Raw genomic sequence first — 13,056 nt, forward strand, 5'->3', positions numbered from 1 at the left:
CAGGAATGGGCGAAAATTACAAAAAATAATTGCGATTTAAAAAAAAAAAATGTTCCCTTCTTCTTTGCATTGGACGATTTCCTCCATCTCTCCTTCTCAGGTGGAGAAAAGAAGAGAGGTGAAAGTCTCGTATACATCAAAGGTTTTCCTTCAACAGGAAGCGAAACACAGCAACAGCAATGGAGACGCAGACGAGGAGGAAGTGACATCACACAATAAAACAAAAAGGTCTACCAGGTTTGTCTGGTTCTATTCATGATAATGGTGATACTGCATTAGAAAAATGACTCTTTCCAGTCTTTAACTTATTTCTAATACAGAAGGAAGAAATGATGGAAAAGTAATAGTACTGCTGTCTGACTTTTTTTTTTTTTGGTTAATGCTAGCCAGCAAACACACTGACGTTAATGTGAACATGCTAACGCTAGCTGCTACTAGCTACGTTAGCTAGTGTGCTAATCAGATGTGTTAACAACAAGACAGTGATGTTAGCTGAACAGATACTATGGTTAGCTAGCTAACAAGCTGACATTATCTAAACACTAAATCAATCAGATGATCAGTGATGAAATGATCAGTTCAGTCAGAAACAGACAGAAATTAACCGTACATTTAGAAATGAAACCAGCTGTTCACAGCCGTTGTAGCCTGAGAGCCTCCAATATGGCCGCCAGAGAGTGTGTCACCTCACTTGACAGCCTATAATTAATAAGTCTCTGGTCTGGGCAGCAGAGCCGTGGAGACGGACGAGGCGGAGGCCATCTTGGAGACGGAGCAGCGGCTGGAGAAGATCCGGCGGAGCCACCAGCAGAAGGAGAGCCAGGAGCTGGAGCAGCTGCGGCACCGGCAGGCGGAGGCCGAGCAGGAGCTGGAGGAGCTGAAGAGGAGGAGGGAGGAGAGACGCAGGGTCCGGGACGAAGAGGAGCGCCGGAGGGAGGAGGAGGAGCAGCAACGTCTGGCCAAAGAGGAGGTGATCAGTTATTACACCGTCATGACCGGGCTGGGAGTTACACCAGCCGCCAGAACAATGCTGCTTCATTTTGAAAGTTAGTGTGCAGGTAACCATTAGCAACCGTCATCTGGAGATCCTATTGATACCTGCACACTGCCAGGATTTGGTAGGCTAGTGACGACTGAATTTATGAATGAGAGTGAATGCGCATATGTCTGGTTCACATTGGAGTAAAATGACTAGACTGTACGGGTAACAGGAGTCACTCCACTCCTCTGATCTCACGATGGCTTTAAATAATGTCTGTAACCATAGTAACGTTGTCTTCAGACTAATATGGCAGCTACCATCCCCTGTGTTTTCAGTTTACTTGACACCAGTAACACCAGTAACCAGAGGCGTCAATTGATCCATAAGCTCGTAATAAACCGCCAATGACAGCGGCGTCGTTTTCTCCTTCTCCACCGCAGGAACTTGATTCTTCTAAGCGACGCAACATTTGGCTCCAAGACCGCAGAACTGGTAGAGCAACCGCAATGTTGAGGCAAATTTGAGAATGTCTCACAACACTTAACGTCCGTCTCTTTCAAATTAAGTGTTGCACCTTAACAACCAGTTGTCCGGGTTCTGGTTCTGGTTCTGATTCTGGTTCACACTACTTGGACTAATCAAATCTGCTCTCAAATTTCGTCGTCAATACCTGAGTTTTTCAGGCAGTGCGTTCAGCTGTAGAAAGCAGTCGTCACTCTCCTTAATAACTGAACTGTGTGGGAACTGACCAGGATGAAGCTCTAATGAAGACTGAGAACTGTACTTAGCTGCAGTGGGATGAAGCCACTAAAAATCTCTACTAAAAATCTAGTTGGCTGGTAAAATAATGAAAGTGGAGATTATCAGCCACAGTGGCCTATTAACCAAAAAGTGAGTTTCCTGGCCTGATTAAAACCATTAAAAGCAAGCTAACACACACATTGTGAACAAATTATCCACATATGACAATTAGACACATGTAGACAAATGCAGGTATGAGTAGTCGTGATCCAACAGTGTATCTGAACCGATTCAGGAGGAGAGGAGGAGGATGAAGGAGGACATAGAGAGGAGGAGGATGGAGGCAGCAGAGAGGATGAAGAGCCTGAGTTCCTCCGGTGTGGAGGGAGACGAGACCTTCAGCCCCTTCAGTCCCAAAGCTCCCACCCACAAGGTAAACCCCCCCCCGGGTCCTCGGCCTGGTCTGGAAGCTGCAGGACGTTCGCACTGTGAGCCGCCTGGTCGCTCCATTCTGACTGACTGTGGACATAGCTTTAGCATAAGAGCATAAATAGGTCGCATTAATGGAAAATAAACAGAAAAAAACTCAATAAAATGCCTTCAGAGCTTCCCATCGACCCAACGATGGATCAACTATTCTCCATGAATCGTTTCTTAGATATTTATTCCTGTCATCTTTCAAATAAAAGTTGTAGAGATCAATCATTTTGCTCTTGCCAGCCAAAACTAACTAAATCAGTAGGGAAACAAGGTAGCGAGGAAATCTGATTGGCTGTTGACGGGTGATGACAGTGAAAAGTTCAGCTTGTTGAGCGTCCAATCATCAGCTGAGTTTCCCTGACTGGAGACCATGTTGCTCACAGTGTGAACGCACAGACAGCGAATAGGCAGCAGGATGAACTTAATGTCCCACAGTGGGTTGACTTGGAGAAACCATCAGCCATGTTAACATGTTGATTTACTCAATGATGATGTCACTTTCAACCACAGTGACAAGAACGATGACAAATAATTCTGCATTATCTTTACAGCCAATGAGTTCAGTTTCAGCTTGTAAGTTGCATGTGTGTGTGTGTGTGTGTGTGTGTATATGTGTGTGTTGGAATTGCCGGTGTGTCCCGGCCGCACCAGACAGCATGTCGTGTTATGAAGGAACTCACTGATGAATGGATTTCTTGGTGTGTTTGTTTGAAATGTGAAACGTGAGACAGAAGTTGCTTTGGAGTCGACGAGCGTTCACTGTTCACGGCAATGCAACCACATCACTTTGAGTTATGTTAATGCGTCATATACGGTGTGTGAGATGAAGAGTTTGGTTCCAAAATGAGATATAATAAGATACAGTAGATGAGATGCAAAAGTGATAGATATTAAAGACACCAAAAAAATAGACAAATTGTATTTTTTAAAGGATAGTAGGTAAATTTAGTCCTTGGTTGATTAAATGAGATCACTTTCACAGACTGGATCCTGTAGGTTTTAGAGATATTGAATGATAATCTTCAAGTAATGATTTTTTCCTGTAGTGGATATATAGCATTTTGGAAATTAACTTTTCAATTGTAATTAACAGCAGAGGGGGAAGAATACTTTCTACCAGTTTTTGGGAAAATAACAATCTATTCACAGATTGTTTATGACTTGAAACCTGTTCCCAAATTCCTTTTCCCAAATTCCTTTTCCCTCTCACTGTTGGAAGTTGTATGTCAGTAATGCAGCGATGTTTCACAGAAAGTCGGGTCGTATTGTCACAGCTTGTCTTGTGCATGGCACCGCATGCTCTGCAACTCCGTATCGCCGCTGTCGGCTGAACACTTGTGGTTTTCTTGTTCCTTTTAATTTCATTTATTTAAAGTTTATACAATGACTTTCATAAGCTTTGTGCCCTTGTTGTGACAAAATTACTTTGCCCCCGTCTTCGTTCGGTTCATTTTTGGCTCAACAAAACTACAGTATCGGTTACAGGAGGTAAAGCCCTGATTGGCTGTTTTACTGTAAAGGCTTTTTGTTTCCTGGGAGCGATCATCAGCTTCCCTCTGCCTGTGTGTTAAATTTCAGAGAGCGAATGAAGAAGGTTTGACGGCAGAAAGTGCGTATTCGGTGATGGCATTCAGGTCCAGGGTTTAAGCCTTGACACAAGGGATTCCTTTGTGTGTGTGTGTGTGTGTGTGTGTGTGTGTGTGTGTGCTGGGGTGGGGGGCGGTGGGGGGGCATGTGAGAGCCTGAGAGCATGCTGTGCCTACTTTGATGTTTGACCCCTTAGGCAACCAAGGGCAGAGAAAATATTGAACCTGTCCTGAACCATAAGTCCTCTGCCAAGACAGAAGCTTCAAAGGATCAGTTCGGCCATTTTGTTCCTCTGTATGACTCTCTTCCTCCTGTAGCTGTTGGACCCACAGACAGTATTGTCTGTAGTTGTTGGACCCACAGACAGTCTTGTCTCCAGTCAGCTGTCAGTTGAAGCTCCGCTGCCTCTTGCTGCAACAACGAGTCCAAACTGTTTGTCAGAATATCTCCAGAAAAGTCGTTTGTGAAAACGATCCGGAGAGCGACCGACGTATTTCTCTCCGCGGCCCGGAAAGCGGCGGCACCGACCGTTTCCACTCGGCGGATCGTCTTCTACCGAACTCTACTGTTTACGATCCGACCCGACCGTCCGGAACCAGATCACTCCGCCAGGAACCGCCTTTCACCCCACAGCGCTCTGTAGAAAAATAGTTCTGTGATTCCCTGATTAGTGAAAGTTGTGTAACGGAGGAACTGAGTCTGTTTCCTCTCGACTCTGTGGAGACACAAACAGCTTTTTAAATTTTTTTTTATTTAACCTTTATTAAACCAGGTAAAAAGTCTCATTGAGATTTATAAACCTCTTTTACAAGAGAGACCTGGCCAAGAGGGCAGCACAATAAAAAACAGAAAAACAGACAAACATCCAAGATATCCATAATAAAAAAGAGAAAAACAACCGAGGTACATACAAGGACAACATAAAAGGCAAAACAGTCTATTTGAACAACAATATGCAGATAAATATAATCCTGGAGAGATGAATATAGTCCTGAAAGAGTCAAAGAGTCAATCAGTTTTCCATTCCAGGTTCTTTATAAGTGAGGTGAATTCAGCCAGAGGGATCAAATCAGTTTTAAGTCAGTTTGTAGAGCTTCCATGTGGAGGGGCAGAAAACCTAAAAGCTGTTTTTCCCAGCTGTCCTAACTCGGGACGACTGGGAAACATCTTGTGAGCGCAGACCATCATGACTCTGGCTTCTGGAGAGATCTTTACACATGTAGGATGGAAGCAAGCCAAGAAGGGATTTGTAAATAAAACGCCTACGCACATGCAGAGATGGCAAGTCAGCTGCGGCATAAAGGGCACAAGGGACTCGTTGTTGCAGCAAGAGGCAGCGGAGCTCCAGTCAGCTGCTTCAACTGACAGCTGACTGGAGACAATACTGTCTGTGGGTCCAACAACTACAGACAATACTGTCTGTGGGTCCAACAACTACAGGAGGAAGAGAGCATATAGGTCCAAAATCACAGAACTTATCCTTAAAGGGACAAATACAAGATCCTGAACACAATGTTCTCCATTGAGACTGTAGTGATGCCTGAAAGAGCTGCTAACCGTTAAATAATTTCATCAGTCTGGGTTTCAGTGGAGAGTTTTAGTGTCCCATGGTGGTTTAAACGTTTAAGAGGATTTTCCACCCTGACAAGAAGAAAATTATGGGGGAAACACGGAATACTTGGAATTTGTTGGTATGAAAATGTAAAAATTTAAGGATAATGAATACTGGCACAAAATATCAGCTATTGGCAGCTTCAAAAGAAAAATATCAGTATCAATATCCTTCAAAAACCCATATCAGTTGAACCCTACTTCCAGTCATACCAATAGTGGTCTTGGTTCTAACAGTGTAGCTTGAATGCTGTTGAAGCTGAGATCGAGAATTTTTTAATCTTTTCAAGAGAGACCCGAGAACAAAATATAACATTAATATAATTGTCAACGACAATACACAATACGTTCCACCAGTCAAACAGTCAGCAACATAAAAACAAACTTTATAAACAATAACTGCGAACGTCGCTCGTCGCTCAGCGTGATGAATGCAACTGACTTCGAAATCTCCCAGCATCCTCTAATCACGCCGATAGTCGCCTTGGCTTGAGCTGACCTGATAAGGGCCGACAGTTCAGTCGCGGAGAAGCTTGATGAAGACCAGCAGACTCCGCTGTGTTTGAGTTGGAAACGGTCCTCTGAGCTGTAATTAACACCCAGCCGCTGCCCTGCTCCCACATGGAAAGCCTCCTCTGTTCCGGCGGTAATAACCTCAGACGGCTTCTTCTTCTTTTCCAGATCACAGAGAGAACGGAGTCGCTGAACCGCTCACTGAAGAAAAGGTGAATACCCGACCTGCATCCTAATCAATTTTCCAACTAACAGCAGCCAGTGTCTGAAATGAACCTGTGAAGAGCTGGTACACTGAAGGAATTTACCTGCCAAGAATCATTTTTTACTGAAAATAATGAATATACATTTTCCTGTTCAATCCTATGTGTTTTCAATTTTGTGCACAGAATCAGGTGCTGTGTGAAACATCCAGTAAAGACACAAGAGCAGATTTTAGAGTTTTAATTTAAAACTTGATCACTCACTTGTACAATACGATCAAGTTTGTAATTCCTCGTGAGGTGCCCGGTCACATGGGAATAACATTAACTTTCAATTAACATTCGGCTAGTTAACCATGCTGGCAGCAGAGAGAAGATGCATCTAAAATGAATTTTAGATGCTCCTGCTTTGTGTAGAGCAGCGTGACAGGCAGCCAATCAGAAGCCTGTTTGATACAGATCTGACTCCTGAATCTCGTCCCTCCAGTCTTCAGAGAGTCTGGTGTTTCCCTCGTCAACGGCTCGGAGAAACAATCGAGCCAATCAGAGCCTTTGTGGGTGGGACTAAAGTTTGAACCGTTCCTGCGACGGTTTTTCATTGGTGTTTCAGCAGAATAGATTTGTTGATATCACCTGCTTAACCAACAGATTACCTTTGTCAAAATGGACGACATTCTTGGTCAGGTGGTAAATGTCTGCTAACCACGGATGTAGAAGCTGACTTGCTGCAGCATCATGTGACCGAAGTGATGTCAGAGCGGCCGATACGTTGGTCACTAGTGATTGGTTCAGATACGTCGGTCACTAGTGATTGGTCCGGGGAAAATCAACCCCCCCACACACAGAAAATGCTTAACGAAGAGGAAATCTCAGGCTGAATAACGGAGTGGAACCAGATGGACGTCCAGTCTGAAGATCAGGCTAAAACAGAACCATTGTGTTGCTTTGATTTGATTGGCTCATGGTTAGAGAGAGTGTATGGTGGCCAGCAGGGACAAAGTTTTAGCAAAGACCAAAGACTGAACATAACTGAAGCGGGTCATCCATAATAATTTATCTGCCAATTTTTCCGGCATTTGCTGCTTGGCGGGGGGGATTTCGGTGCTTGCAGCTCACTGAGCGTGCAACACTCCTGGATGCCCTGCGGCTACTGAGGTTTCCCAGAATCCACCAGGGCCTTCCTGTGGACTCAGAGAGGCAGATCTGCTGGTTAAACGGCTGCTGTCTGAAAGTAAACACTGACAGAGAGGGCCAGCGGCGACCTCTCCACCTCTCTCAGTGCATCACCTCTCCCAGGCATGATTTATGGCTCCGGGTAACTCCAACCAGATGCAGGGGGCTGCGTTTCCTCCGGTGGCCGGTGAAGTATCGCCGCGAGCCGCCGCACGGCTCCAGGCAGTCTGCTGTAGTCAGTTATCAGCGCTAAGGAGCTCTCAGCAGTCTCTCAGCAGAGCATGTGCCTGCTGGTGGAAGCTTTTATCCCAGATGCCTTACAGTACCAGGAGTGCATACGTGTTTTTTTTAGATTGGACCCCTGACCCGGCGGCGTTAGTGCCTGGCTCCGCCCACTGAGCTGCACAGGAGCGCACCGGTTTCTTGTGGCGGCAGTGAGAATGGGAGCCAGAGCTTTCATTCCAGTTTTGTCCTTCATTTAAATGGGTACTCATTGATATCAAGATCTTTTTTATTCAAAAGAGACCTGAGAATCAGAAAAACATTGGTGGACCATTCTCCATCTTGCAAAGATGTTTATGCTTATTTATCATTTATCTTTGATTTTGTCTTTGGTTTGATTTTTGACTATTTAGCAGCCGACTTTGAAGTCCCAGATGTCAGATTTTCCCACCAGCACATGAACGCAGCATAAGAGTTGTGGCTATAAAATGAAAATCAGTAACACTTTACAATAAGGGTACATTAATTAAGGGTTAGTTAAGCATTAACTAACCCTTAATTAACAGTTAATACATTATTTAATAGTCATCTTTATAAACTATTAATGTATAAATTAATACCTTAGTTAACATGAACACCATTAGTAAATGATTACCAGACACATTAGTTAACTGTTAATTAAGAGTTAGTTAATGCTTATTAAGCATTAACTAACCCTTAATTAATGTACCCTTATTGCAAAGTGTTACCTGAAAATCATCTAATGGTGGAAATCCTAGAACCAGATCAACACCAAAATCTAATCAGCTGATTCTTGGGCTGAGAGAGATCTGTCCACCAGATTTAATCCAAATCTGTTTGTAATTTGTTTTTGCTAACAGACAAACAGACAGGAGTGAAAACATAGTTTCCTTCCAACTTCATTGGCAGAAGTGAAAATACGTAATAACACCCTCCAGTCACACGTTCCAGCAGTCAGACCGTCAGCAGCATGCAGGCACAGACGTAATAAAAAGCAATAAAAAGCAAAAACATCTTAGAAATCTAGATCTCGATCCAAGTGTGTGAGATCAGCGACTCGTCTGATGTCATTTCAGGTGATATTTCCTTCAGTCAGTCATGACATCATCAGGTGTGAAGTGGGCGTCGCAGCCCGGCGGCGCCCGGACGTGTTGAAGCAAACGATCCAGATGATGAATGAGATATTTCTGCCCCTTTTTTACTTTTTACCGCCTGCCCTCATAGAGAAGGCATGACATCACTCAGCGGGCCTCGCATCTCGAACTCCCCCCCAAATAAAGCAATGTGGGTCACGTTTATCACATTAAAACAGTCTGGCCAATGCCCGAAGAAGCTAGCTAACGTCCCGGGACTCTTTCTAATGACTCACACATGCCTTTCATCAGCAGAACGCTCTAATACAAATAATGTAGAAAGTGAGAGAACGTCAAAACACAGGAATCGGGGTCAGCCTGTCCGGATAGGAGGCAGAGTTTGTTTTGGTGTTTGGGGAAGATGGCGGAGATTAGGCCGCCATGCGTTTGGACAGCTGGAGGGGAGCTATGACCCCCCCCACCCCGCCTCACCCCACCCCACCCCGCCTCACCCCGCCCCCCCCCCCCCCCGGCTCTGGAGCTTTCATAAAAGAAGAAAGTAACAACATTCAACAGACTACAAAAATGAATGCATTAAGTTAGTTAAAGTTACCACAAAGAAGTAATCTGACTATTCCAAAGTGATTCCCCCCAAAACTGGCTATATCAATCTCTTACTCATACTCATCACACATAGAGGGAACAAACTCATCCTCTCATTATATTTATTTATTTTAATCCGTCGTATGTCTTGTTGTGCTGAAACAGTAACAGCTTCAAGAAGACGCAGCCTCCGGTTCTGCTGTCCAAGATCGACGACAAGCTGGAGCAGTATGCACACGCTGTGGAGGTCAGCGCACACACACACACACACACACACACTATCAATACCTGTTACACTCTTCAACACACGAGTGAGTTTCAGCGAGGCCTCTGTTCTGCACCCAGGGGAAAGGAGGGTTCCTCGAGGGTTCTTCGGTTAGGGACGTGGTTCTTTTGTCCCACAGCACTGTGTTTTTAAAAGCCAAATGGGACAGCAGGCAGTTTGTTTTCATGTTTGGGGAAGATGGCGGAGATTAGGCCGCCATGCGTTTGGACAGCTGGAGGAGCTGACCCCAACAAAAACCTTGCAATCCTGCTGGTTTAGAACATTTCAGACATTGTTGACGTGTTCTCCACAGCACCATCTTCTATGTAGAGCTATTTGAGCATGGTGCTATAGAGAACCTTTCTAAAAGCAGTTCTTTACAGCACCATACATGGTTCTGCTGTGGTACAAGTCTAAAGGATGATTTCCTGGTACCCTGTATGTGAGTGTGCTGTAGTGACAAATCTGTCCAGCGCCTGGAGAATGACATCATACATGTTGTTTTATATCTGCGTGTCGGACAGATATACTGCAGGAACGCCGGCTTTCACAGCACTTTATTTTTAGCCTTTCCGTTCCTTCTTTTCACACTTAACCTCAGGAGTTCCCATGTTGATTAACGGCCCGGTGTGTGACCTCGAGGCAAGTCGAGTCAAATTTATTTATGAGGCGCTTTTAACAAAACGGGTTTGTCACAAGAATGCTTTTAGAGTAATGAAGAACAGAAAGACAGATCAAAACAGAAGAAGAAACACCGCAAATGTTAAGAGATGAGGCCACACTTTTCAAAACAGTTAACCCTAACCATACCATGTGCTTCACAATGAAAAAAAACAAATTTGGACAATGAGCTCAGAAAAAAAATGTCCAGTCATAGAGATAAAACAAAAGGAATAAATAAAAACAGACAAGGCAACAAGAATAATGTGAATAAAAGCCAAAGATTACAGAAAGGCTTTATGATAAAATTAAGTTTTAAGAAGTGAGTCCAGATTTGATGGAGAGCAGAGATTCAAGCAAAAATCACCAAAATACCCAGAAGCCATTTTTAAAGAAAGAAATCAGGGAGCGTTCAGGACCAAAGTTCCTCTAAGCTGACAGTTTGTTGACCTACAGTATGTCTAATTATTTACCACAGTGACTTGCTCTAGAAATGTGCTGGATATCAGCGGGTCTGCAAGTTTTGTTGGTAAATGACATTAGCTGCTGGGACTTTGCCAGCTGAGGGTTTGGTGGTGTGAGTGGATATGACAGCAGATGGATGGGACTAACCCAGGCTTCGTGTTCTCCAGAACGCCCAGGAGGCCAAGGCAGCCAAGGCGGGGCCGGCGGACCTGCCCGGCTCTCCTGAAGTCGTCGCCTCCAAGAAGAACCTGTTTGAGGCCGGGGAAGCCTGGAGCCAGAGTCCCACCAAGGGTCCCACCAAGGCAAGGAAACACCGACACACACTCCTGCCTGTAGTGTGACTCCAGCATGGAGGAACACCGGAGAACCGGCTGTAGGCAAATAAAGTCTAAATATGGAACAACCAGGCTAGAAACAGAGAGCCAGCTGAAAGAGCTTGTTGGGGTTGAAATTTCTGTCCGAAACGAAGGTAGACAGACAGACACAACGGGTCAGTGTGGCCGCCTTACTATTGGTTGTTTATAATGTTGGTGATCTAGGAAGTTTATTCTAAGGTGTTCTGGATAAGAGTGTCGGCTAAATACCTCACATGTGAACGTGGACCTGGCAGGCACAACCTGCCAAGAGCCTGGCCATGAGCTGTGTGATGATTAAAACACTCCATACATGTATATCCATCCCATTTCTATTTCAGATTCTGTTGAGGTCATATTTGCTCCGGTGCTCCAACCTCACACCTCCATTTAAACTCCTCCGGTCTTGGCAGCGGCCCCGAGTCTCTCTCCCATGTGTTTAATTACTTAATCTGTTTCAGTGGGGTTCTTTGAGGCAACCGAACGGGCGTGAGTCCGACCGGGCCGAGAGCGGGAATAATGAGCTATGAGCTGAGAGAGCTGAGGCTTTCCTGGCCTCAGCTGATATTAATGAGTGGTTTTCTCTCCCGGCTGGATCCCAGGACACGCAGCGCTCCGGCTAACCTGCCTGCCAAAGGCCAAAATTTACGTTTTGGGCTTTGGGTTGGGGTGTCGATTATTTGCAGACACAACTTTACAAAGAGAGAAGCAATATAAACCGTGTGGGTGAGCCAAAGAAACTCCACGGGGCTTATAAAAACATCTCAACCATAACAGAAAAGGAAGAAAGAAAGATGACAAACAGAGACAGGGGTTTAAATGTAGGGGGAGATTGGCTTGTTGATTGTCTTGTCAGAAAGCTGAGGCGGGATTTCCGGTGAAAACACTAACTCACGTCCCTTCTGCCGCTGTACACAACTCATCCAAGATGGATCACGGCAGCTCTGACCCGTCTTCCTGCGATTACAAAAACATGTAACCATGATTCTTTAATCCAGCACTGAAGAAACAACCAGAAAGTGGAAAAACCTTGGGGACAGATTTGTTAAAAGATAGAAAAAGCTATAGCTAAAACAAAAGCAGTACATACATGCATCTAGGTGCAATCATAGGGCGCAATACTTATAAATATGAATAACTGGTGTGTGTGAGATGGTTAATGCTGTAAATTAAACATTAAAGGTCCTATATGGTGTAAAGCAGGACTCCCTCTCCTCTGTGATGATAAAGGAGTTGGATGTGTATCTAAACATGGTGAAAGTATCAAAACTAAATCCACACAATCCATATTAGAAAAGCGAGCCTCTAAACGAGCCGTTTGGACTTCCGTAACTTTGTGGCGTCACAAAGGTTCGCTCATTAGCATTTCTGTAAGAAATAATAGACTAACAAAGTGTTTTTTTCAAAGCGGTCGAGCGGTCGTCATCGTTTATTACCGGAGAGTTTTCCCTACCTGTAGCCGCCGGGCCGCGGCGTCTCACGTTTCGCTCTCGAAACGGTTAGCCGATCGGAACAGAGGGGTCGTTAATATTAATGAGCCTTAAAGACACGGCGACAGAAACGGCCTGTTCTTGGTAAGGCTCAGAGAGATGCTGGAAAATGAACGTGGAGAAATGGATTGAGAGTGTTTTTGGTTCATGACACCACACACACAGCTTTGAATGGACAGAAAGACACTAAATAACACTCTGGACAGTGGAGAATATGGAGCTTTCAGCAAGTGGGCAACTGGGCGACTCCCAGTGTGAATGTGTGGAACTGTGTGAATATAAAGCAGGTGATGGGCTTGTGGGAGCTCAGCAGAACTCTTCCCAGAACAAACCAAATGTCTGACAGTTTGTCTCGTCTGCCTCAGGAGGCCGAGGGGCTGAAGGTGGGCGTGGCCGACCTCATCACCCACTGGGTGAAGGGAAGTCCCGACGGCAGCAGGCAGGCGGCCGCCAAACCCGCAGTAAGTCATCGCTCATAAAACCCAGGAGCCGTCCGAGTGAAGCTCTGTGTGTTCATGCTAACTGTTCTCCAGTCAGCCGTTATTAAAGCAACTCTTCACTTATTTCTCCTGTGGGGCCTCATTTATGCGATGGTCCTGCGCATAAATTTTAGG

General features: G+C 44.9%; 1 protein-coding gene across 2 annotated transcripts in view; it reads left to right on the top strand.

Moving 5' to 3' along the window:
- Window positions 1-13,056, top strand: part of lsp1a (lymphocyte specific protein 1 a) — a 42,190-nt gene that overhangs the window by 19,876 nt on the left and 9,258 nt on the right. The window contains exons 4-11 of one of the 2 annotated variants that reach the window (XM_078282875.1): window positions 101-237; window positions 730-970; window positions 2,019-2,156; window positions 3,782-3,823; window positions 6,083-6,126; window positions 9,375-9,456; window positions 10,767-10,901; window positions 12,808-12,903. In XM_078282875.1, the coding sequence (XP_078139001.1) occupies window positions 101-237; window positions 730-970; window positions 2,019-2,156; window positions 3,782-3,823; window positions 6,083-6,126; window positions 9,375-9,456; window positions 10,767-10,901; window positions 12,808-12,903 (915 nt within the window). The remainder of the gene's footprint in view (window positions 1-100; window positions 238-729; window positions 971-2,018; window positions 2,157-3,781; window positions 3,824-6,082; window positions 6,127-9,374; window positions 9,457-10,766; window positions 10,902-12,807; window positions 12,904-13,056) is intronic. The other variant, XM_078282876.1, reaches the window with a different exon arrangement.

This window comes from Centroberyx gerrardi, chromosome 4, assembly GCF_048128805.1.
Source record: "Centroberyx gerrardi isolate f3 chromosome 4, fCenGer3.hap1.cur.20231027, whole genome shotgun sequence".
Classification (NCBI taxonomy): Eukaryota; Metazoa; Chordata; class Actinopteri; order Beryciformes; family Berycidae; genus Centroberyx; species Centroberyx gerrardi.